At 56.7% G+C, this 24147-nt stretch overlaps 1 protein-coding gene across 4 annotated transcripts in view; it reads left to right on the top strand.

Annotated features, from left to right (window-relative positions):
- Positions 1–213: 213 nt before the first annotated feature.
- LOC137462811 (receptor-type tyrosine-protein phosphatase V-like) overlaps positions 214–24147 on the top strand; it is a 35689-nt gene continuing 11755 nt past the window's right edge. Inside the window, exons 1-24 of one of the 4 annotated variants that reach the window (XR_010993787.1) lie at positions 214–766; positions 1753–1816; positions 4137–4403; positions 5771–6037; positions 6597–6863; positions 8546–8818; positions 9527–9787; positions 10248–10520; positions 10939–11208; positions 11763–12032; positions 12175–12447; positions 12668–12940; positions 13328–13597; positions 13969–14241; positions 15059–15331; positions 16157–16429; positions 17458–17727; positions 18158–18436; positions 18684–18818; positions 18925–19129; positions 22256–22323; positions 22691–22817; positions 23113–23160; positions 23570–23663. Coding sequence is in view for 2 of the 4 variants with exons in the window: in XM_068173574.1 (XP_068029675.1) it covers positions 701–766; positions 1753–1816; positions 4137–4403; positions 5771–6037; positions 6597–6863; positions 8546–8818; positions 9527–9787; positions 10248–10520; positions 10939–11208; positions 11763–12032; positions 12175–12447; positions 12668–12940; positions 13328–13597; positions 13969–14241; positions 15059–15331; positions 16157–16429; positions 17458–17727; positions 18158–18436; positions 18684–18818; positions 18925–19129; positions 22256–22323; positions 22691–22817; positions 23113–23160; positions 23570–23663 (5139 nt within the window). In the remaining 2 variants the exon portion in view is untranslated. The remainder of the gene's footprint in view (positions 767–1752; positions 1817–4136; positions 4404–5770; positions 6038–6596; positions 6864–8545; positions 8819–9526; positions 9788–10247; positions 10521–10938; positions 11209–11762; positions 12033–12174; positions 12448–12667; positions 12941–13327; positions 13598–13968; positions 14242–15058; positions 15332–16156; positions 16430–17457; positions 17728–18157; positions 18437–18683; positions 18819–18924; positions 19130–22255; positions 22324–22690; positions 22818–23112; positions 23161–23569; positions 23664–24147) is intronic. The other 3 variants (XR_010993786.1, XM_068173574.1, XM_068173575.1) reach the window with 3 other exon arrangements.

The raw sequence follows: 24147 nt of genomic DNA on the forward strand, positions 1-24147 counted from the left end.
GCACACAGAGCTGAAGGGTGCCCGAAGGTGCGGCACAGAGGAGCAGAGGGTGCACAGCACTCCACGGCCACCCTCGTGTCGCGGCTCCCTCCAGCTCCCCAGCCCACCGCTGCGCCCTCCTTCCCTCCCTCCCCGCGCTGGGGTTGGTTCGGGCTCGCCCTCCCAGTCCAGAGCCGCCATCAGTCCAGTCCCGTCTCCGCCCCTCCCGCTCCTCCCGCCCCTCCCGCTCCAGCTCCCGCAGCTCCCGCTGATGCCAGAGCGGGCTCCAGCCCGGCAGAGCCCTCGCCGCAGCGAGTCCCCCGAGAGCCCGGCCAGCAGCGAGCCTCCCACCCCAGCCGGCAGCTCTGCCCGCAGCCCGCAGCCGCTCTCTCCGGGCCAGCTGCGGAGTCACCGCAGAGGACACGGACCTGCGGCGACAACAGCAAATGCGCCCAGCGAGAGGCAGCCGCCCCCGCTGGGCTTCTCCCGGGCTGGAGGCGAGCTGTGCCCCCGCCCAGGGCCAGCGGGCCCGGCCGAGGTGCCACGCGCTGGCCGGTCCCCATTGATGTTATCTTGTCACCCGCGCTCGGAAAGCATGTGGGGTCACGGCTCCTGGCTGCCGTGGGACAAGGGGCTGGCCGGGGACAGCCGCTGCTGAAAAAACTGCCACCCCCCCCCCCCAACTTTGTCATCCCTCTGATCTGCTGCCACCAGGTCCCCCATGAGGTCACTGCTGCTGCCGCTGCTGGTGCTGTGCGTGCCGCGGCTCCCAGGGACGCTGGCAGAGGTAAGCGCTTGACTCCCCAGCCCCCGCTTTGGCTCCGCAGCTCTCGGCTGGCAGCTCGCTGTCGCGAGGGGCTGCCCCGCCGGGAACGACTCGGGGCTGCGGGTGCCTCTCTCTGGCCGTGCAGCTGCGCCACATCAGCGGCGTTCGCCATCCCGAGCGGCGCTTCCCCCGCTGCCCCTCGCCCCCGGGACCCTGGGCCCGCTGCCTGGGAGCGCAGCGTGTCCCTGTTGCCGTGGCTGCGCGGCTCCTCGCCCGGCCGTGGTCCGGCTGCTGTTCCCAGAGGTCCCCAGCCGCTTCGCTCTCCTCTGCCAAAAGCGCCGCGATCGGTGCGGAGCCGGAACGAGTCTGCCCGCAGAGCCGAGGGAAAAGAACGCCAAGAAGATGATGGTTCTGCTGTGGCTTGTTGCAGGACAGGGAGTGGGCAGGAGACATTTCCTTTAACGTGGGGGGAACTGACGCCAGTCCAAAGCCGGGCACACCCTGCTGGGAGCAGGCTGGGAGAGAACGGCTGTCGCTGCTGCTGGGGAGGGTGCCAGGGGCTCTGGGGATTCTGTTCTGCCCGTTTGGCAGCTGGACTGAGGCCTGTGGTCCCTCCATCCTCTCCCCTGATGGTGGGAAGGAGGTGTGCCTGTAGAAGGAATGAGATTGCCAGGCACTGTCCAGAGCTCAATCCCTCCCTCTCTCTCCAGAACTTCTGTGCCTTGGCTAGTTTGGTGGCCTTTTTTCCTGTGGGCATGGCGCGTGTTAGTCTGTAGCCCCAGGACTTGCAAAAGGCCAAGGCAGCCCACAAGCTGCATCTGCCAAGTCTGTCTCCCTGCCCTGGCTAAGGGAGGTCTGAGAAGTGACCCAGGCCCTCCTAGGAAAAGGGGTCACAGCCCACAGATGCCATGTCAGGGTGGTACCTGTGCCTGGCACAGGGCACCTCTCCCAGGTGTTGGTCTTAGCTCATCCTGACCCTCTCTCACTTGACACTTTAAATCCCCCAGGGCGAGGGATGCAACCACACAGCACAGGCGGGGCTGGAGGGTCAGGATGCACGAGGTGAAAGAGGTGAGTCGCAGCAGTGAGGGTCCTAGGCTGAGGAGGGCAGGATGGTCTCGGTGCGAGATGAGATGTGCTGGACCAGGACTCTTGGAGTTAAGAGTAGCTTTGTAAATATTCTGCTTTAGGCTAACTACATGCCCAGGGAAGGGGGAGAGTCAGTCCCATCCTTCTCCAGCACCAACTGTATGGGGGCACAAGGCTCCAGAGCTCTCTGCTTCCACAGAGCACCAGCTGGGCTCAGTGGCAGCGCAGCCATAGGTGCCCTGCTCAGAACCTTGGAGTTGCCTGGGAGGATCAGAATCTGTAAGGCAGCCCCACAGCTGCTGTAGGCCTGGAGCAGCAGCACAGTGCCCATGTGGCATCAGCCTGTGCCAGTGAGAAATCACCTGGATGATCCACCGGCACCTGTCAGGGCACGAGGTGCACGTGCATGTGCTGTCTGTGATGTGGTTAGTGGGAACATGGGCAGTGCAGGGTCACAGGCCTCTGGCCCATTTTAGGTACATTTGTGCTGCAGATGTGAGGAAGGTCACAGAGAGATGGTGAAGGTGATGAAGCCACTGGAAACTCAAGAGAAGCAGAAAAGCATGGGCTGAGAACTCACACCTTCAGGAGATAAGAAAGAGCTTGCAGTAACTAACCATCCCTGCCTGACACCAGGCAGGACAGTGACCTGTGGGTTGCCTTCAGGTCAGCTCTGCCTGGTGCTCTGGGTGTCTGCTGACAGCAAGGGTAGCCCAGGGCAGCTGGCCCAGGTATAGACACCTCACCCATGGCACCAGATACATTTAGTTAGCTAAATGTTGCCTTTCCTGAGCTGTCTGATCCTAAATATGCACTTGAACTTCTCAGGAATGGCACTGAGAAGGCCTTTTCCAGAGGCACTATGTGCTCCAGTTCATGTCCATCTGATGTCCTCTGGTCCTTTTGCCCTCACTAGCAGGCTCCAAACCACAGCATTGCATGGAACAGAAGTTGCACATAGTTATGAAAGTCTTCAGCTCTGGGAAAGACACACAGAGCTCCTGAGCAGTGCCAATGGTGTCCCTGCCCCAGGCTCACCCCACACTGCTTCTCCCTGGCTGTGTAAAGGGCGCCCCATGGCAGACCTCTGGGGCAGTCATTGTGCTTGGTTCATGCTGTCTCACTGTGCCAGACCCTATGTAAGTCTGTCATAACTCATTGCACACCATAAATTTTAACTGCTAATTGTTTCACGAATGTCTTAATAGCACTAGAGCTGTTCTGGCATTTTCCAAAGGCTGAGTGCCATCGAAAGCTCATGGATGTGGCACCTGGGGACTTGGGTTAGTGCTGGACTTGGCAGTGCTGGGGGAACTGTTGGACTCAATGATCTTAAAGGGCTTTTCCAACATAAATGGTTCCATGAGTGACAGCAAGGCTGAGGATGGGGGTGTGTAACAATCTGCTGGAGACATTGTGAGGCAGGGGTGGACCTGCCCTGGTCACAGCACCAGCTTGGGCCTGACAGACAGGCTCTGCTTGGTTCCTGTTGTGTAGGTGACTCCTGAGCAGTTCCAAGGGCAGGAATTCATTCGCAGTTTCAGCCACTGACCCACCAATTAGGCTGAGCCCTGTATGCCACTTCCCTGTCCCCAGACACTCCATTGCGATGCCACAGCAGCGGCCCCAGCACACTGACCTCACTGCTGCAGCACAACCAGGGCAGGGACATGCCTCAGCAGGGGCTGGGGCCAGTCTGGTCCCACATTTCCTCCATGCATGCAGTGTCCCACTCTTCCCATGTCACCTCTGAACTGGGCAGGATGGGGGTGACTCATGGTCTGGATCCCCTCAAAGCAGCCTTTGCCCCTCCTCTGTCAGAGCCCACACAGAGGCAGAGACTATTGCAGGGAGCGTAATGGTCCCCCTGTCATATCCATCCTGCCCCCTAACTGGCCACTGTCTTGCTTCTCCATGGTGGACCCAGAGCCTTCGACATCTTTTTGGGGGGCTCAGGCCAACCAAGGTGATGAGTAATGGATTATACCCAGCCAGGAAACTTCCCTGCCTCAAACCAGGACTCTGTGGACAAAGCCCATGGTGACTGAAGCCTTCTGGTCTTTCTCCAGTGGAGCAGATGCTCCATGCTTAGGAGCATCTTTTTGAAAGCTTCCTTTGACCCAAGATCATGAAGGTTTCTGAACGTTCTTGTGTTCCCCAAAGGCTGTTCAGAGCCCTTGGGGTCAGGGTGGTGGCCAGTGCTTGGTGTACCCCAGCAAGGGTGGGTGGCTGGGAGCTGGCCCTGCAGGCTGGCACACAGCACCACCAACCCCTGCTGAGAGTTTTGGATTTGCCTCTGCAGGCACCCTCCTGAATGTCAGTGTGAGTGACCATGACCGGTCAGACTCCCTTCTTCTGTCCTGGGATGAGCCAGAGGGAGGTGCCAAGGGATATTTCCTTGCCCTGTCCTCCCTGGGGTCAGGCACGCTGCTGCAGAATGGGTCTGCTGGACCCAACACCACCAGCTTCTGGTTCCATGGGCTGACTCCTGGCACGCGCTACGAGATCGAGGTGACAGCCACGCTGGCCTGCATGGACACCACCAGCCAGACCATCACAGCACAGACAAGTAAGGCCTCCCCAGGAGCTCAGTGCTCCTACCAGTGATTGTTGTGCTCTTTGGAGTCCTACTGGTTCGTGGGAGGTTGGGCTGTTCCTCACTTCCACAAGAACTAGGGTCCTTCCTGGCTCCCCAGAGTCTAAGGGGTCATTCCCTCATCCTTGTGGAGGAAGGGTCCTGCCCCTGCGCCTTGTATGGGCTGGGTTTGTGCTGTGTCTTCTGCTCCTAGAATAATGGAGGTAATGATGGACCAGCCCATGACTGGCTTGCAGAGCGCTGAGGGAAATGTCACGCCTGGAAGTCAAGAAATAGCTACAAGGAAGGAGCATCTGCTCCACAATTTTGGCACATCTCTGTCGATCACTGCTCACCCCCAGGCGTTGCTCTGTGCCAAGGGCTGGAGAAGGGGACAGGGCTGGTGGTTCTACAGCTCAGGTGGGGATGGCAGCCCCTGCCTGCACCTCTCCAGAAGATCCTTGAGTAAATCAGTGCAGGTGGAGGTGGAAAACCTAGCAAAGGAGAGTAGAGCTGGAGGGAGGAGATTGGGCAGTGGAAGGGCTGGTATCAGGCAGCAGTGGCAGAAGCAGAAGCTGGTTGTCACAGAAACGCAGGTGGCAGGACCCACATGGCCAGCAGGAACAGAGGACCTGTCAGCAGGCGAGCTTCAAGGTGATGATGGCTTCACCTTTATGAGTTAGCCCTGACCAAGCCTCCCTGCTCAGTTCAGAGGAACTGCTGAGACTGATCCAAGGGGATGGTGCAGCCCCCACAGCCTGTAGGAGGCTGGTGAGTGGTCAGGGAGGTCATGGGGCTGTGCTTGGGGCATCCTTGCTGGAGCCCCTCTGCTCAGGAGACAGGCTGAGAGAGCTGGGGTTGTTCAGCCTGGAGATGAGAAGGCTCCTGGGTGACCTTAAAATGCCTTTTATTACCTAAAGGGGATTTGAAAATAGAGAAACAGGGACATTTTTAAAATGGGCAGATGGTGGCAGGACAAGAGGGAAGAATTTTAAACTGGCAGAGAAGTTTAGATCAGATCTTAGGAAGAAATTCTTCACTGTGAGGGTGGTGAAGCCCTGGCACAGGTTGCCCAGAGAAACTTTGGCTGCCCCATCCCTGGAAGTGTCTAAGGCCAGGCTGGAGAGGGCTTGGAACAACTTAGGCTAGTGGAAGGTGTCCCTGCCATAGCAGGGAGTGGCACTGGATGAGCTTTAGGATCCCTTCCAGCCCAAACCCTTCCAGGATTCTGTGACTGGGTCCTGTGAAGCTGGCTGGCAGCACCTCCCCAGGCAAAGTCAAGTTCCACCAGCCTGTGAGCAGCTTGCCATGTCAGGCTCTCACAGAAGCAGCCAGCAGTGTCTGTGCCGTGTCCCATGCAGGTCCCTCACCCGTCCGCAACCTGACTCTGAGCAGCAGCGGCTCTGCCTCGCTGCGCGCGACCTGGGCACACGGGCCAGGCCGGCGGGACGGCTACCGCCTGGCCCTGTGGCACAGCCACTCCCAGACCCTGGTGAGGAACGTGTCCCTCCTGCCCAGCGCCTCCACCTTCCTCTTCGACGGGCTCCTGGCTGGCAGCGAATATGCCCTGAGGGTCAGCACGCTGGCTGGCTCCAGCCAGGCCAGCACCAGTATCCACCAGTGGACAGGTAGGGAGTGATGGGTGCGCTTGCCCAAGGAGGAAGGGGTGGCAGGAAGGGTTTGGCAGGAAGGATGCAGCACATGTGCCAGGCTGGCAAGGGGAGGAGGTGTCCAGGCTTGGGATGGGGAGCTTGTGGATGGTGGGGAACAGCTGGAGTGTTTCACATCCCCACTGTGAGCCAAGTGCCTGGGCCAAGGGGAAAACTTTGCACCTTGGGCCTGCCTTGCAACACCCATGGCTTGGATTTGTCTGTTCCCCACAGAGAGGGGCTATCTGGGGATCCTGGATCTCTTGGCTGCTGAGAGCTTCAGGAATGCTGAAGGACCCAGTCTGCCACCCCTCTGCCCTGCAGCCTGAAAGAACATGACAATGTGGAGGGACATCAAGGGCCCTCCAGCCTGTGTGGGAGGGGGCACGGGAGAGACATCCCTCAGTAGACCCCTACTACACCTTTACCCCCATGCCATAGAGAGCAGCTATGGGCACAGGGGCCCCTGGGGAGAGAGGAGGGTCCAGGGACCACCAGTCCCAGTGCTGAACTTGCTGTGTCCTGCTCTTCCCCTCAGCTCCCTCCATCCCCACCCAGCTGAGGCTCAGCCCAGGTTCCAGCACCAGCCTCGTCGCCTCTTGGGCAGGTGCTGCGGGGGCCGCTTGGCTCCACCTGGAGCTCCGCAACCTCCTCACCCAAAAGGTCAGCACGACCCTGTCAGCCAGGAGGGGCCTCAGCAGCTACACCTTCCAGCATCTCCACCCTGGCACTCACTACTGGCTGGGGCTCAGCGCCACGGCTGGGCCCTACACCGCAGTGGGACCCAATGCCACTGCCTGGACGTGTGAGTAATCTACTTGGTGGCCCCAGCTTTCTCCCTGCCTCTGGTCCAGCCTCTGAATCCAAAGGTCTCCTGCCAAAGTGAAGCCTCCTTGGGTGCACAGGGTGATTTTGCTTGGACCTGGCCAAAAGCTGCTCCAGGATCCAGCTCTGGGGCACTGCTATAGTGGGGCCAGTGAATCCCGTGTGCTGGCCTGCTTCTCCCTGGGATGCAGTGGGAGCAGCCTGTGGGCTCTCCCCTAAGAGAAGGATGCAAGGGCAGCAGATCCCACTGGTGTTCAGTGCTGCTGGGGCTTGGCTCTCATGTGCCTCAGGGCTGTACAAGGCCAGCAGAAAAAATGGGGCAAGGGGGCAGCAGCTGAGCTGGTTTGAACTGGAGGCCTCTGGAAGGGGCTTATACAAGAACAAGAAAGACTTTTTACATGGGCAGACAGTGATAGGACAAAGGGTGAATGGTTTTAAACTAAGATAGGAGAGATTTAGATTAGATGTTGGGAAGAAATTCTTCCCTGTGAGGGTGCTGAGACCCTGGCCCAGGTTGCGCAGAGAAGCTGTGGCTGCCCCATCCCTGGGAGTGTCCAAGGCCAGGCTGGATAGGGCTGGAGAGGTGGGATAGTAGAAGGTGCCATGGCAGAGGGTGGGAATGAATGAGCTTTAGGATCCTTTTAAATCCAAACCATTGCACAATTCTGTGATTCTATGAAATGGATTTTCGGTGCTCTCTGATTGTTGTCAAGGATGTGGTGTGGTAGCACCTGATCCTCATCCTGGTGGATGTTCCCAGCATGATGGGTGCTGTGCAAATACAGCCAAGGAATCCAGGAGCTTCTGGCAGGTCAAAACAGTGAGGGCAGCCCTCCCAGAACCCACTATTGCACCATTCCCCCAGCCCACTCTCTGCTCTGGCTTCAAGCTGATGAGGGCCCTGAAAGAGGGGAACTTTGCTGGTGACACCATGTCCATAGCCCAGTAAAAAGTTCCAGTCCTGAACTTCTCTCCCAGATGTTTCCAGAAAAAACAGGAGGGAAATCAAGAGGGCAGATCAGATTCATACTGAACACCAAGGTAGTGTTGGCCCTCAAATGACGGAGGTGCCAAGCTGCAGACTCAGAGCGGCTGTGGCCAGTGACTTGTCCTGGCACTGGCCAAACACTGGTCATGTGTATGCCAGGAGGACCTGGGTGTCACCAGGTGTCAAAGTCTCCAGCTCCTTCCTGCTCCACCTGCCAGCCTGGGAAGCTGAAGCCTGCTCCCCGCTCCCTGCAGATGGGATTTTGGAAGGCCTCCAGAGCTCCAGCTGGTTTCTTTCTGCTCTGGAGTGAGGCTGATCCCCGCTGTTGCTGTCTGCAGCTCTGACCTGCTCCACTGAACAAAATTCCCCCATGCCAGATGCACGAGCCAGGGGCGTCTGGCCAGGAGTTTGGTCCAGGCCAGTTCCTGGGAATATCAGCAAGCTCATGGTGGTATGTGAATGGAGTGGAAGGAGACTTTTAGGAATTTCTCAGCAAGGCTGCCAGCTTTGTCTGGACTCTGTTAGTCCAGGAATGCTTGTACTGGGGAGTGCAGATGGCTTGCTCCAAAACGATGTCTAAGGCTGGACGTAACCCTGCCAGGAATGAGGCTCAGGAGAGTAAGGGCTACAGAGCACCCCATATCTCTGACTCACACAATCCTATTCCCTTCCAGACCCCTTGAGTCCCGACAATGTGACCCTGAGCAGTGCAGAGGAGCAGAACTCCTTAAAGGCTCGCTGGAGTGTCCCAGGGGGACAGAGGGACTTCTACCTGGTGACACTGCGGGAGGGAGAGGACAGTGCTCCGACGAGGAACATCTCCGTTGGTGGGGACAACGATCACGTCACCTTCCACGGGCTGAGCCCTGGCCAGCAGTACTCTGTGCAGGTGGTGGTGGTGGCAGGTCCCTACAGGGCATCAGCACACAGCACAGCAGCCTGGACAGGTGAGCAGGAAGCCCATGAGTGGCCCTTGGGCTGTTCCTGCTGCCTGGAGGGGGCTGGGGGTGAGGCAAGGACAGGGCACCTGGGACACCTGGTCTCAAGAGTTGGTTGTGGATCAGAACTGGAAATTCTGCCTCCCCACAGTTCCTGGTGAGGGTGGGCTCAGAGGTCCTGGGCAGGCTTGTGCCAGCAAGTGTCAGGCACAGATCAAGACCAGATGCTGCTTTGTGCCTTCTGGACTCTGGCAGGTTGCAGGCAGCTTCCTCCCTTCCCCTCAGCACAGCTGGATGGGTGGGCAGGGAAGCACCACCAGCCCCCCCAGAGAGGGCATCTCCCTGTGCTCAGTCTCTCCTGGGTGACCTGTGGAGCCGCAGTTGGTGCTGTCCCAGAGCTGCCACTCTGGGAAGGGACAATTGGAGCTGTACACAGTGTGGGGAGGTACCCACCCAACCTGTGGTGCTGGGGGCACTAAGAGCTCTCCCTGCAGCCCCTTCTACCCCTGTGTGGGATGGAGACAACAGCAGTGTCACAGAATCACAGAACTGTTAGGGTTGGAAGAGACCTTTGGAGATCATCTAGTCCAACACCCCTGCTCTAGGGCCACCTAGAGCAATTTGAAAAGCAGAAAAACATCTTGTGAAAATATGTTGTGAAAGCAGTCTTCCTGCCTGATGCACTGCCCCGTGTTGTGCTGTCCTTGTCCCTTGCAGAACCACGAGCACCATCTGGCGTGAGCCTGTCCAGCCAGGGTAGCCCCCACAGCCTGCTGGCCAGCTGGGAGGAGGCCACAGGGGAGGGCTATCTGCTGGTCCTCAGCCTTGCAGATAGCCCTGTGAAGAACAGCTCCTTGCCCAGGGGTGTCACGAGCTTCACCTACGAGGGCCTCCACCCTGGGACCCTGTACACCTTTGAGGTCAGCACCGTGGCTGGTCCCTACACATCCTCACCCCGGTGCATCTCCAACTGGACATGTGAGTGCCACTGGATCCTGCCCTTCCCCTGATGTCACACCTCAGGGCACTGACAGCACACATCTTCTACAGCTTAATCCAATAACTGGGCAAAAGGCTCAGCAGGAGGCAGAGGTGCTGCTGGATGTGTGTGACCCTGCTGTTTCCCAATCACCAGGCACAACGGGCAGCTGAGCCCAGTGCTCTTCTCCTCAGCCACCCTCCTGTGGCACTGCTCAGGCTGTCACTGCCTTCAGCCACCCTCTCCACCACCCACCACCTCCTCCAGCACCAGAACAATTTTTTTCTCTGACAGTTTGAGCTGTGCTGGCCCAGTCCCTGCCGGGCTGGTGTGTGGGTGTCAGCAGGGGTGACAGTGGTCAAAGCAGCTGGATGCAGGTTTTCCCAGGGAAGGGGCTCCTGCCCCAGCACATTTTTTGCTGCACTTCTGCCAGGTGATTCTAGACCTTTCCTTTTCTAGACCCCTTGCCCCCAGAGCAGCTGACCCTCAGCAATGGGGGCCACAGCACCTCTCTGCAAGCCTCCTGGAGAGCAGTTTCCTCTGGCAGCACTGGCTACACAGGGACCCTCTGGGAAACCAAGTCCCAGGAGCAGGTCAGGAATGTGACTGTGGGGAGTGACTGGACGAATGTCACCTTGGAGAACCTGGTCCCTGGGCGGCAGTACACACTGGAGATGGCTGCTATGGCTGGGCCTTACAGATCCCCTGTGCAATCAGCCACCGACTGGACGTGTGAGTGTGACAGTCCTACCTCACCCTGCGGCAGGTCACAACTGCCACCTGCCCGTGAGAACAGAATGCTTACAGCATCAGAGTGGCCCCTGTGTGGGGAGGTGGGGAATCAGAGTCACGGGTGCATAGACAGACAGAATGGGCAGTCAGCTGGAGCCACATTCAACCATGTTGGAAGTAGAAGGGTCTGCAGTGCAGGAGGAACCCATCACTGAACAGAAAACATTCCCAAATGTCACCCAGGAGAAGGTGGGGACCTGCTCCCGTGTCTGCTGTGGAGCAGGGGCTCTGGCTGCTCTGGGTTTAGTGTGCTGACTCCTGACCTCACCCCAGCAGGTGCAGACAGGGGAGGGTGCCCAGGACAGCCCCACAGCACAGCACAGCCTCCTCTCATGCCTGGCTGTCTCTCCTCTCTCAGACCCCCTGGCTCCGGCCGGCGTGACGCTGACCAACACCCGGCGCCCAATGGGGCTCTCGGCCTTCTGGGACAAGGCTGCTGGTGATGTGGACCAGTTCCACCTCCAGCTCTACAGCAAGAGCCATGCAGCACAGAGGAACATCTCAGTGGGGCCAAACACCCACAACTTCACCTTCCTCGGGCTGTCCCCTGGCACTCAGTACTTCCTGAAGGTGACTGTCCTCGCTGGCCCATACCGATCCTCGTCACACTTCGCCACTGAGTGGACATGTGAGTCAGAAGTATTCTCAGTCTCTTGCAGGGATGGGACATCCTGGCACTGTTTGCAAGACTAGCAGTGACACAAACTTGTCTGGGTGGAGGGAGGGCTCCAGTGAGACCTGCATGCTCCCTGTTCTGGAAGACAGAGCACATGTCATAGGTTAGGTGCTGTGTGCTGCACCCCAAAAGATCCTTTTCCCCAGCTTAGGTTTTCCCCAGTCAAGTTGAACCTTCTGCCTAGACCACTGGTGATCTGAAGGCCAGCCAGGGACTGGTGGGAGTGGGATGTGAGGGAGGAAGCACAGACACCTGTATGGGCTTGCTGCTTCCTGTCTGTGGAGCAGAGCAGCCCACTGGGAGCTGAGTGCTCTCAGCACCTGCCTGCCAGCAGTACCCTGGGGTCATGCACAGGCAGCTTGCATGTCCCCCAGGAGAGCAGGAGATCCGGTGGTCAGGTGCCCTCACTTCTCTTTCAGCCCTGTGCAGAGGTGCAGGCTGTGCCCTGGCTTCTCCAGGTGGTTCCTCCACCACCTCATGGGTGTCCATGCTCTGCTTCCCTCCAGATCCACTGTCCCTGGCTAACGTGAGTGTGCAGCCTGGCCGGAAACCGCAGGAGCTGCACGTGAGCTGGGTGGAGTCCGGAGGTGGCAGAGATCACTTGGTGCAGCTCTCAGTGGCTGAGTCCCTGTCCATCATCAGGAATGTGTCTGTCCCCCGTGGAGTCACCCAGCTGGACCTGGAGGGGCTGGTGCCAGGCTCCCGGTACCGCGTGGAGATCATTTCCCAGGCTGGGCCTCATCGCATCTCCTCTCAGACTGCCATCGGCTACACTGGTAGAACACAGCTCCCCTGCTCCCACCAGCCTTAGGCATCGTGTGGATGCCCACAGTGCTCCAGCTGCCAGCTTCATCCCCAAGCTAGAGTCAGTTCTGAGCAGCCAGCTTTGTCCCCAGTGACACTGTTTCTCTCCCGCAGCCCCACTGCCTCCTCGTTCCCTGTCTGCCAGCCCCGTCAGCATGGCCTGGGCTCTGGCTGTGCACTGGGAGGCTGCTCCTGGCCAGAGGGATGGATACCTGCTCAGCGTGCTCGAGGAGGGCTCTTCTGCACAGCCAAGGAACCTGGAAGCAGGGAAGGACAGCACCAATGTCACTGTGCCACAGCTGGAACCAGGAACATGCTACCTTGTTAGGATCTGGGCAGTGGCTGGACCCTACCGCTCCCTCCCCGAGAACATCACCGGCTGCACAGGTCAGCAGCTGACACCCACGGGTGATGGGATCAGTGTTGGCCCCTGGGGAGAGGAAATGAGAGGAGAGGAGGGACGGAGGAGGGCACCCTGGCCTGGTTTCCTGGTGAAGCTGGCCTGTGGTCACATCCTGCCTCTCACAGTCGCCGTGTACGAAGATGGCTGCAGGTTCAGAAGTGGATCTTCTCCTCTCTGACTCGTGTGTTTTGTTTTTCCTCACAGTTCCTGCTGCACCCACAAACCTGAGCCTTACCAACCCAGGCAGCTCCTCAGAGCTTTACACATCCTGGAACAAGCCCCCTGGCAAGAGGGACCACTACCATGTTACTCTGTATAGCCTCAGCACCCAGAGCAGGATTCAGGTCCAGAGCTTGAGTCCAGATGCCCTGAACATCACCTGGACTCACCTGGAAGCAGGCAGGAAGTTTGCTGTGCAGGTCACTGCTGTGAAAGGCTCGTTAGAAGCCTCTTCCATCAACATCACCCAATGGACATGTGAGTCTGGTTGGTTGGGTTGGGCACGGTGCCCCAGTGTGAGCCTCCACCTGATCCTGCCAGAGCACCCCCGCCACCTTCCCCATCCCAAGCCGTGCCCTCAGCTTCTGTGTGATGGTCCCACCTTTCTGCTCACTGCCCTCACTACATCCTTGACACGGAGCCAATCCCCCCATCCACCCCAGAAGCTCTGGTTATCTCCCCTGCCACATCCAGCAGCACACCCCAGGGATGATACACTCCAAGTCATGTGCTCTGCCTGGCCCTTTGTGCCCAGGCTTCTCTCCAGAGGATCTCTGGTCCAGCCTGCCTGGAGGAACCCTGGGCACAGCAGCCAGATCTCAGCACTGAGCAGGAGGGCTAACTGTCTCCCTTGTTGCTTTCCAGATCCCTTGGCCCCTGTCAACCTCACCCTGAGCAGCCCTTCAGCCTCAGCACTGGTGGTGTCCTGGGCAGTGCTGGCTGGAGGGGCAGCAGGCTTCGTGGTGGATGCCCGTGACACAGCGTCTGGCACTCCCGTCGGGCACATGCTGCTGGGCGGGGATGCCAGGAGTCACATCCTGAGGAGCCTGAGCCCCGGCACCCGTTACAGCGTGGCAGTGAGGGCCACAGCTGGGCCCTTCCACGCCAGCACCCCCAGCCTCACCCACTGCACACGTGAGTGTGATGCTCTCCTTGCAGCATTCTTCACCAGATCTCCCCTTCCCAGTTCACTCAGGGACCATACTGGTGCAGCTGTCCTGCTTACCTCTGCCACCCATGCAAATACCCAGTGCTTATTCTCTGCTGGATGCAGAACGAGGAGTCTGTGCCTGACCCTGTGCCACACCCTGGCCCTGGTAGCCCCCCACAGCAGTCCACAGTCTCAGCCAGCAGCCAGGCAGGAAGCAGCTGCCACAGAGGCACAGCCAGCCTGTGGCACCTGCTGCTGACCCAGCTCCTGCAGCACAGGCTTGGCACGGCTGTGGAGCATCTCCTTGTGCTGAGCCCAGATGTGCTCCTGGCAGTGACTTGTGTTTCCTCCCCAGGCCCGCTGCCCCCGGCCGCCGTGCGCCTGCTGAGCACGGGGCACCCCGACAGGCTGAGCGTGGCATGGGGGGGCACGGCCGGGGGCACGGATGGATACACACTGACCCTGTACCGTGCACGACTGGGCACCGTGGCAGCCACAGCCTCGCTTGGGAGAGACACCCACAACTTCACCTTCACGGGCCTGGCCCCAGGACACGAGTACTCCCTGGAAGCCACTGCCACAGCCGGACAGTACCAGGCAGCAGCACCCAAAGTCAGTGGCTGGACATGTAAGTACCTGAAGCAGTGTCCTCTGCAGAGGGGTGGGGAATGTCACACCACTGGGCTGTCCTGAGGAGAGCTGGGTGGTTCACGGGGGACCTGGTGGCTTTGGAGAAGTGCGCACACCTCCGTGACACGCAGCAGTTAGTGCAGGGGCACACTGCTGGCTGCATGGCACTGGCATTTTCAGTTGTAGGCTTGCACAAGGACATGCTGATGAAACAGGGCTGCCCAGATGTGCCTGTGCTGGGACATTCCCTGCCTGTGCTGACCCATCTCCCTGTGTACAGGAGCACAGATGTGTACAGGGCACCTGTACTGTTCCTGTGTACAGGAGGCTCACTGAGTCCTTTCCCCCAGGTAGAAACCACCTTACCATAAAGGTTCATGAAATGAATCCGTGTAGTGCGAGAAACCAGTCCACAGTCCTCCCAGGAGAACAGGTCTTTGCTCTGGAGATGGGCTAATCCAGCACCACTCCCCACCCAGAAAGATTCTAGGGCTGGTCAGAGAACAGTGGCTGTGCCAGTGCTGTCTGGGCACCTGCACAGCTGCTGGGTGTGGGAACACACCTGTGCTCATGGCAGGGTGCAGGTGTTCCCACTGGGCTGTGGGAATGAGCGTGACCTGGGTGAGGAGGGCTTGGCATGTGAGGGACCAGTAAGGGTGAGCATCGTTAAAGGTGAGGTGAGACGGGAGTGGAGAAGAGACAAGTGATGATGAGGAGGCATTGGTCAGAGGGGATTCTCCCTTGGGGAGCACCATCGGGTGTGTGTGTCCTCCTGCTCGGTGTCCTGTCCCTAACACGAGGTGTTTCCTCCCCAGGCCCGCTGCCCCCGGCCGCCGTGCGTCTGCTGAGCACGGGGCACCCCGACAGGCTGAGCGCGGCCTGGGGGGCCGCGGCCGGGGGCACGGATGGATACACACTGACCCTGTACCGTGCACGACTGGGCACCGTGGCAGCCACAGCCTCGCTTGGGAGAGACACCCACAACTTCACCTTCACGGGCTTGGCCCCAGGGAGCAAATACCTGCTGGAGGTGGCATCTGTGGCTGGCTCCTTCAGGGCACCTGCAGGGAACGTCAGCAACTGGACGTGTGAGTACCTTTTGTGAGGGGATGTGTGCCCTGCTGGGCAGTCAGGAGAGCTCGTGGCCAGGAGCATGGCCCTGCTGACCTTCACAGCAGACCCCCAGCAATGGCGATGAGCAGGGCTCTGCCCACTCAGCACATCAGCTCCACCAGCCTGGGTGAGGGCAGCTGGAGCTCCAGAGCCATGCTTCAGGGGAGAGCCACGGAGGAGGGAGCAGCAGCAGGGTGTTCACCTTCCCCTGTCCCCTAGCTGGCTGTGTGTTCCCTCCTCACCCCTCCCCAGATGTCTCACTCCATCGGGGACAGGGCTGTCCCTGCTCAGACAAGCACAGAGAAGTTTGCAGAAGCTTTGAGCTGCCTCTGGGCTGGTGGGTGGAGCCACACAGTGGAGGCTAAGTGCGCTGTCCATCTAAAAGATCTTCTAATATATATTTATTTTATTTATTTTATCTAGATTTTAATACCTTTTGTGTTAATAGTACAAAAATAAGTTAAAATGTTTATAAATAATAATCTTTAATAAGTTGAGTGTTAATAAGATTAAGTAAAGTTTCACTATATTTAAGTACTCTTAATCTCTATTTTATCACTTTAATATTCTATTAAAATTTAATTTATTATTCTTTGTTATTAAAGTTTATTCATTCTAAGGTTAAGTGTTGTTTAATATAAATTATCCTAAATCTTGTTAAAAGTTATTTATCTAAACCATAAAATACATAGTTAATTTTCTTAGAGGAATGTGTGGTGCGTGCCTTCTGATGGCACTACCAAGAGACCCCCAGTGTCCTGGGGCCCTTTGCTGACGTGTCCCCCATCCTGTCTTGGCAGACCCCTCGGCACCCCGTAACGTGTACATGACGAACCAGGGCTATCCCAACAGGCTGAGTGCATCCTGGCGAGCTGAACCCCAAGGACAAGACAGTTACAGGCTCCTCCTCTATCATTCGGGGTCAGGCATTGTGGCAGCCAATGTCTCTGTTGGGAAAGGCACCAGCAAATTTACCTTTTCTGGCCTGGCTCCAGGACACAAATACCTGCTGGAAGTGGTGTCCATGGCAGGGCCCTATGCAGCCTCGGCAGGGAACATCAGTGACTGGACAAGTAAGTGTCAGAGCTGGAGATTCTGCGTCCTGCACGAGGCTCAGCCTTCCCATCTGGGTGGGCTCAGCACCTGCGGTGGGAAGGGGCAGAGACTCAGCCAGGACTGCTGCTTGGGAGCTGTAGGGTCAGAGAATGGTTTGGGTTGGAAGGGGCCTTTTAAAGGCCATCTAGTCCAACCCCCCTGCTGGTGGCAGGGACATCTTCAACTCAGTCAGGTTGCTCAGAGCCCTGTCTAAGCTGACCTTGAATATTTCCAGGGATGGGATGAGATGGGGTGGGAGGTAGCAGTGTAGCAATGGGATCATGGGCTGGGCAAGCCCTGGTGGATGGGAGCGTGGGGCAGGGCAGCCCTGCTGCCTGTGGCAGGGCCTGGCAGCCACCAGGGCTGTTTCAGGAGGCAGCCTCTAGCCCATGGCCCCGCTGGTTGAAGTCTGGCTCCTCCAGGCAAGGGTGACTGAACAAGAGCACAGGATCCCGTGGCAGTAGTGCTGCTCTGGTAGATGACACCCACAGCCTGGGGGACCATGAGGCCTCACAGCTGGGGGGAACACCCCACCATTCCTGCTGCATTTTTTCCAGGCACTCAGAGAATTGCTGGCATGGGTATAAGGGGAGGATGGGCTTTTTTTGTTGTTTTATGGAATGTGGAAATGCTGATAAGCACAATAAGCCTTTTCATGTGCTCGTCCCCACAGTCCCTGCACTTTGCTTGGGGAATCCAGCAGTCCCTGCTCCCACGCTCAGCCATCCCCTGGCAGGATGCAAGGAGTCATGTGCAGAGCCCTTCGGGCAGGTTTCTAATGAAACTTGCTAATTAGCAGGAAGAAGAATCCATCTCCTCGCACTCCTCACTCTGTATGTCCTTCAGCTGCCATTTAAAGGTCATTTCTGGCAAACAGCAGCTGCAGGAATGTTATCACTGAACATGTGGAGTCTCCTTGTGTCACCCATCTCCTACTCGTGTCTCTGTAGAATAGAAGAGAGCACATGCATACCAGTAACTCTTCCTGGTGTGGTTTTTGTTGTAGCCCCCTCAGTTCCCCAGAATCTCACGGCGGTGGCTGAAGGGAACAACACGATGCTGATCTCCTGGGACAGTGTCTCTGGCCAGCAGGACGACTGCCAGCTGTGGCTGCGGGACCCTCGGAACAGCTCACTGCCCTGGCGGCACTCCCTGGGCAGGGGACAAGTGCAGCACCTCCTCCAGGGGCTGATCCCAGGCAGGAACTACTCTGTGTCCTTGAGCTGCGTGGCTGGGCCGTACTGGAGCAGCACCAAGCCCTTGGCAGTGCCCATGGGTGGGTACACACTGCCACGGGGAGGGAGCGGGGCTGGGAGAGGGAGAAACACCTGGGTGGCCTCAAGTGTGGATGGACCCTTGAGTGTCAACAGAGGCATGGAAAATCTTGTGGTGGGAGATAGGGAAGGCCAGCGAGGTGACCCTCTGGTAGCCATTGGCTCCCTAAGCTGGCCCCACCACAGAGATCTCCTGGCTACCTGTGAAGCAGAGCAGACTTTGCAGATCTCCACTGGTTGATGTCTCCTGTAAGGTGTGAGCTCAGGCCCTGCCCATTCCCAGTGTCCTGTGGCTCATGGCACAGCAGGTTCCCAGGCTGCAAGTGTCCAGCTCTGCTCATCTCACTGGCCTGGGGAGCAGATGCTGACAGGGGCAGAGGTTGGGATTTCTCTGATCCAGTGAGTCCAGAGCCTGCCCTGTCTCCTTTGCAGAGCCAAATCCAGTGAAGGATGTGCAGTGCCTACCAGAGTTAAGGAGCCTTTACTTGAACTGGACGAGCTCTCCTGGAGATGTGGAGGCTTATGAGGTGGTGACAGAGAGACTTTCTGAAGGACCCCCCACCTCCAGGCTTACCATGAGCGTCCCTTCAAGCGAGGCCAGTCTGGAGGGGCTGGAGCCAAACTCCTCCTACCAAATCCTTGTGAGCACCGTGGGCATGAACGCACTGAGGAGCCAGGCAGTGACTCTGCTCTGCAGCACAGCAGTGGAGCGTGAGTGCCCTTCTTTCCCACAGCCTTGCCACGGGGAAAACACCCCAGGAGACTCCAGGAGAAAACACCTGGTGTTGCTGGTCAGAGCCAGGGGCTCTTTGGGGTGCCTGTGAGCCCCACGTGGTTGCACTGCCCTGCAGTGGGTTGGGGCTCTGGCTGTGCTGCTGGGACCAGTCACAGGCTGAGCAAAGGGAGGTCTGGGAGCAGGGACACACTAAGATGCTGTGCCTGCTGGTTGCTCTTCCAGCCCTGCCCCCACCCCTGCGTGCAGACGTGTTCCCAGTGGAGGCCAGTTCCACGGTCATCATTTCACCCGACCTGTTCAGTGAGGAGAACGGTCAGATCGAGTACTACGGTGTCATTGCTACCACCAACGAGTCACGTAAGTGGCCCTGCATGTCCCAGTCTGTGGTGGCTCCCTGGAGGGCAGCAGGACCCCTGGACGTCACTTTGGGCCCGTCACTGTCACCTTGCACATTCCCCTCCAGTGCTGAGGCCCACCCAGGAGATCATGTCCAGCACATGGTACGACCACTACTACGGGACAGAGGACTCCTACCTGGCAGTGCTCATTCCCAACCCCTTCCATCAGAGGAGCTCCCCTGACACCTGGAGGGTGCCAGTGGGAACAGAGGAGTGTGGCCAGTCCAGGGCAACCTGCAATGGGAAGCTGAAAGCCAACGAACAGTACAGGTGAGAGAGGTCAGCATCCCTCCTGAGGGGGAGGGGCTGGAGGAGAAAAAGGACTGCACGTGTCCCTGCAGGAATGCCACCAGCTCCCTGGATGTCACCTCAGCCTCACACCCCCAAATCCCCAGCAGTGGACCCCAAGGGTTCTCCACCAAGCAGCATTTGAGGAAGGCAGGGCTGGCATGCAGGGAATATTTGGCAGTGTAATGGGCAGGGAGAGGGAAAGCTGAGGCTGCCAAGGGCTGTGTGTGTTGTCTCAGGAGCTGAGCAGATGTCCAGCCCCAGGATAGGAACTAAAACAGATGCTGTAATTTGTAGGACCTTCGTTTGTGACTCAGAACCATGTGCAGACAGTGCAAAAATGAAACTGTTTCGGACACGTTTCCAGTGGTGTCTACTCAGTGGGAGATCCAGAGGTTGGGGTTAGCACTCAGGCTGAGGTCCGAGTTCCCCATGGACACACACATGGATCCCAACAGTAATAAGTTCAGAGTTTTATTTGACAGTGAATAGGATCCAGGAACATGGAGGTACTTACTTTCTTGTAGGGTGCCTTTAAAACTGCTGGTGGAAAACCAGGTTTTCCACTGCTAACAAAGAAAGGTATCTTTAGTCAGTCCTGTTAATTTAGCAGCTCACAGTTTCATCAAATGGGGACCACATCCCATTTCTCTGATCCCCCAGAGTCTGGAAAGTTATCCCATTTCACTATAAAGAAACTTGCAGCAAGGATGGCTGATTCTGATAAAGCCATTGAGAGCATTAGGAAAAGAGAATGAAAATCCATGAGAGAGTGTGTGCATGAGAGAGCTTCCCTTTCCACTGGGAATAAAGGGAGAATGAAATCTGCCCGTGCGTTTTGTGGTGAGCGGGTGTTGGGGTTGGACCTGCTGGCCCACCCTTCCTTCCTTCCTCTTTTTCTTTCTTTCTTTTTCTTTCTTTCTTTTTCTTTCTTTCTTTTCCTTCCTTCCCTTCCTTTCCTTTCCTTCCCTTCCTTTCCTTCCTTCCTTCCCTTCCTTCCTTCCTTCCTTCCTTCCTTCCTTCCTTCCTTCCTTCCTTCCTTCCTTCCTTCCTTCCTTCCTTCCTTCCTTCCTTCCTTCCTTCCTTCCTTCCTTCCTTCCTTCCTTCCTTCCTTCCTTCCTTCCTTCCTTCCTTCCTTCCTTCCTTCCTTCCTTCCTTCCTTCCTTCCTTCCTTCCTTCCTTCCTTCCTTCCTTCCTTCCTTCCTTCCTTCCTTCCTTCCTTCCTTCCTTCCTTCCTTCCCTCCCTCCCTCCTTCCTTCCTTCCTTCCTTCCTTCCTTCCTTCCTTCCTTCCTTCCTTCCTTCCTTCCTTCCCTCCTTCCTTCCCTCCTTCCTTCCCTTCCTTCCTTCCCTTCCTTCCTTCCCTTCCTTCCCTTCCTTCCCTTCCTTCCCTTCCTTCCCTTCCTTCCCTTCCTTTCCTTCCCTTCCTTCCTTTCCTTCCTTTCCTTCCTTCTTTCATTTCCTTCCTTCCTTCCGAGTTGTTTTATATTCACACCTGTGCCAAACAGGGGCTCTTCAGTTGCAGGTTAGGGCAGCACTGACCCAGATTGGTGATAACAGCCAGGGGGTGGGAAATGGCTGTTTTTCCCAGGGGAAAAGAAGAAGAGGGAGTTTCCAGAGAGCCATTGCCTGGGAAATTCCAGCCACACTGGGGTCATCAGAGCAGAGAGCAGTTCTGGTGTGCTGTGTTATCCAGTGCCTCCATCCCGTGTCATCTCGTGTCCATCCCAGGTCCCTGGGCTGGCAGGGGATCTCAGACGGTTTCAGAAGCCTGGAGACCCATCACCCATCCTATTTCACCCCTCAGCCCCGCTCTGCAGGGATAGAGAGGGGTCAGCAGGGATGGAGAGGGAAGAGCAGGGCAGAGATCTCGGACTAAGGGCTGTCAGCAGCCTCGAGGGGACTTCAACAGCAGCACAATCACACCAGGCACTGCTGAGCCAAGCACAGGCTCTGTACCTGCCACACCCACTTGGACTTCTCACCCCAGCTGGGACCTCCCGCGGGGAGCAGCTTATTCAGGGACATCAGGCCCTGTTATTAGTCCACATGCCAGGATTCCATCACTTGACTCAATAACACGTACTGAACTGTCCAGTTATGCAGGACTAGAAGGTACTTTCACACCACAGCTTTTTTACTTTTACACCACAGCTTTCTTTCAGCCTGGCTGCCCTAAAAACATAAATGTTCTCAGTACAAACAGCACTTGACCTAAATATCCTAAATATCTGACCTAAATATCTTAAATATCCAGCCTAAATATCCTCAGTACATGGAACACTCAGCCTAAATATCCGACCTAAATATCCACAGTAGACTGTGCTGCTGAATTAATGATTAGCAGGCTGGTGAGAAGCTGACAGCTCATTCCCACTCTGAATTTCTGTTCTTGTTTCCTGTCTTTCAGTGAGTTATTTATCCACAAGCCCTCATCTTTCATGCCATGGTATCTGCAGGCTCACTTTTCAGAGCTTGTGCCCTGGCAGCCGGGTGTGGGGCCCCACACACAGTCAACAAACCCTTGGCTGCTAAAATCCAGTGCTACCTTTAAAAGCTTTGGCTTGCATGTAGGGCACAAGAAGGGGCCCTTCCAAATCACCTGCTCAGAAGGAAAGTCAGCTCTGCTGCCAGGGGGGGGTGAGGGGCACATCTGCACAGGGAAGAGGATGCACAGCCACTTCTGTGTGTGCAAGGAAGGGTCTGGGCAGGGCTCAGCCCTTCCAGCTGAAATGCCTCTGTGTCAAACAGGGCTCAGCTCTTTCCTGTCAACCCTGCTAACCAGCTGACATGAACTATGTGGTTTTAATTTTTTGTGTCCTATAAGAGACCAGACACTACCATTCTCTGCAGATAACCCTTTGGAGGAGAGCTGCTTCCCATTTGTGTTTGCTGAATGATTTCTTATGCTTTCCCAAGTGGAAAAACTTGTCCAAGAGGCAGAAAAGGGAGGGAAGACCATTTCCACACATCCATAACAGAATGCCAGCTAAATCCATAACAGAAAACCAGCTTTTTCCAGGCAGCAGTTCTGTTCCCCTGGGTCCTGCCTGCTGGGTGCTGTGCTCAGCTCAGGCTGCCCCTGACACAGGACTCTGCTTTGCCTTTAGGTTCAGCATTGCTGCCTTCACCAAATATGACCCAGTAGCCCCTGCTGTGACATTCACCATGTTCTCAGGTAAGCTGGAGAATAGCATCTTCCCTACCTGCCTGTGTAGGTGAGAGGTAATGAGCAGCCAGAAGGAGCTCATAGGCTATAGTAAATATAATAAATAGAATAAATGCAGCCATATATCATAGAATTATAAAATGGTTTGGGTTGGAAAGGACCTTAAAGCTCATCTAGTTCCACTCCCTGCCATGGCAGGGACACCTTCCACTATCCCAGGCTGCTCCAAACCCTGTCCAGCCTGGCCTTGGACACTTCCAGGGATGGGGCAGCCACAGCTGCTCTGGGCACCCTGTGCCTGGGGCCTCACAACTGTCATCATAAAAAAAACTTTTTTACTGATTTTTCTCTCTATATTCTCTCCTTTTAATTCCAGCTGCTGGATCCAGTGCAGACACAGCTCCACTCTCAATGCCAATAATTGCTGGAATCATTGTGGGGTTTCTTCTGACACTTGCAGCTGTTTTTGCTTTGGTTTACTGGAAACAGCTCAAAGCAAAGAGGTGAGCATGAGCCATATCTTACCTGTTGATACCCAACCTTCAGTGCCAAGCCTGGAGGAGAGCAGGGAGAGGGTGTAAAAAGAGACTTAGACAAACTAGCACGTGGGCTAGTGGAATTGTGCCTGGCAAGCTCAGAAGCCAAAGGCAGAGGGGAGAGAGGAGCTGCCCACATGCAGTTAAGTCACAAAACCCTACAGGTGTGCAAGGCAGTGTGCCTGCCAGTGATACACAATACCTCATGGCATCGATCTCTGCACTGCAGGCAGAAGTAACAGCTCCTGTGCTTTGATTCTAGAACCAAGAAGAGCAGCCCACCCCAGGAGATGGTGACCTACAGCTTGAGGTGAGTGCTGGAGTCTGCCCTCTGTGTGGCCCCACTGCAGCTCCCACTGTCCTTTACCGACTTCCTTTTTCATGCTTTGACTCAGGAAAAATCCAAGTGTCTCCTCTCCTCAGTTATTTTATAAACCAGACTTTCCCGAGTTCAGTATTTATTGCCCAGCTCCATTCCAAGTCAATGCATTGTCTCTACCTCCTCTGTGAGTTTCTGCAGCAGGAGAATATTCTTATCAGCTCGAAATCCCTCCCAGTGTTTAAACTGTTGGAGCTGCTTCCCTGGGCAGTGAGGTGGCTCTGAACCATCCCTGTGTGCATCCAGGTCTCCCAGCAGGGCTGTCCCAGTGGCACCTGGCAGGCTGGCCAGGCCTCCCAGTAACTAAGGCAAGTTTTCCTCTGGACTTCATTTCCTGCAGAAACGTCCACCGGCCAGTTCCCCTGCAGAACTTCAAGCAGTACTATGAGATGAAGACAGCAAGTGCTAACCACGCTTTTTTCCAGGAGTTTGAGGTGAGCTGAGAGCCCTCCTAGAGATGATGCTTGGTTTCTACACTCGGTGGCTCATGCTGTTGGGTGTCCAATATGGACTGCTCCTCTCCAGGGGTGGTCACCCATCTCTAGCAATCCAGCCAGCCTGTGGAGCAGCCTTGGAGGCCAAAGATTGGATGGACCAAGTCACAAGCAGTTCCTTTGCTCAAAACCTGTTTTGTTCAAGTTCTGGTCAAAGCACACGTGGCGTGAGGTGAACTAGCACAGAGCAGAGTGCCCCAGCCGTGCCTGGAGGTGAAGGGGAGAGGGGTGGTGATGAGAACCACCCTGACAATGGTAGAAGAGAGCCTGCAGCCAGAGGAAAGGTCGAGGAGCACTCTCAGACCTCCAGGGTCAGGCTGTGAGCTTCACCTCAGGCTGCCTTCCCTGGCTCCCACTGCCATCACCTGCAGCCTCTGGACTGTTCTGCTGCAGCATCTTCAAATTCCTATCAACAATTTCAAAC

The sequence above is a fragment of the Anomalospiza imberbis genome, chromosome 26 (genome assembly GCF_031753505.1).
Source record: "Anomalospiza imberbis isolate Cuckoo-Finch-1a 21T00152 chromosome 26, ASM3175350v1, whole genome shotgun sequence".
In the NCBI taxonomy this organism is placed as follows: domain Eukaryota; kingdom Metazoa; phylum Chordata; class Aves; order Passeriformes; family Viduidae; genus Anomalospiza; species Anomalospiza imberbis.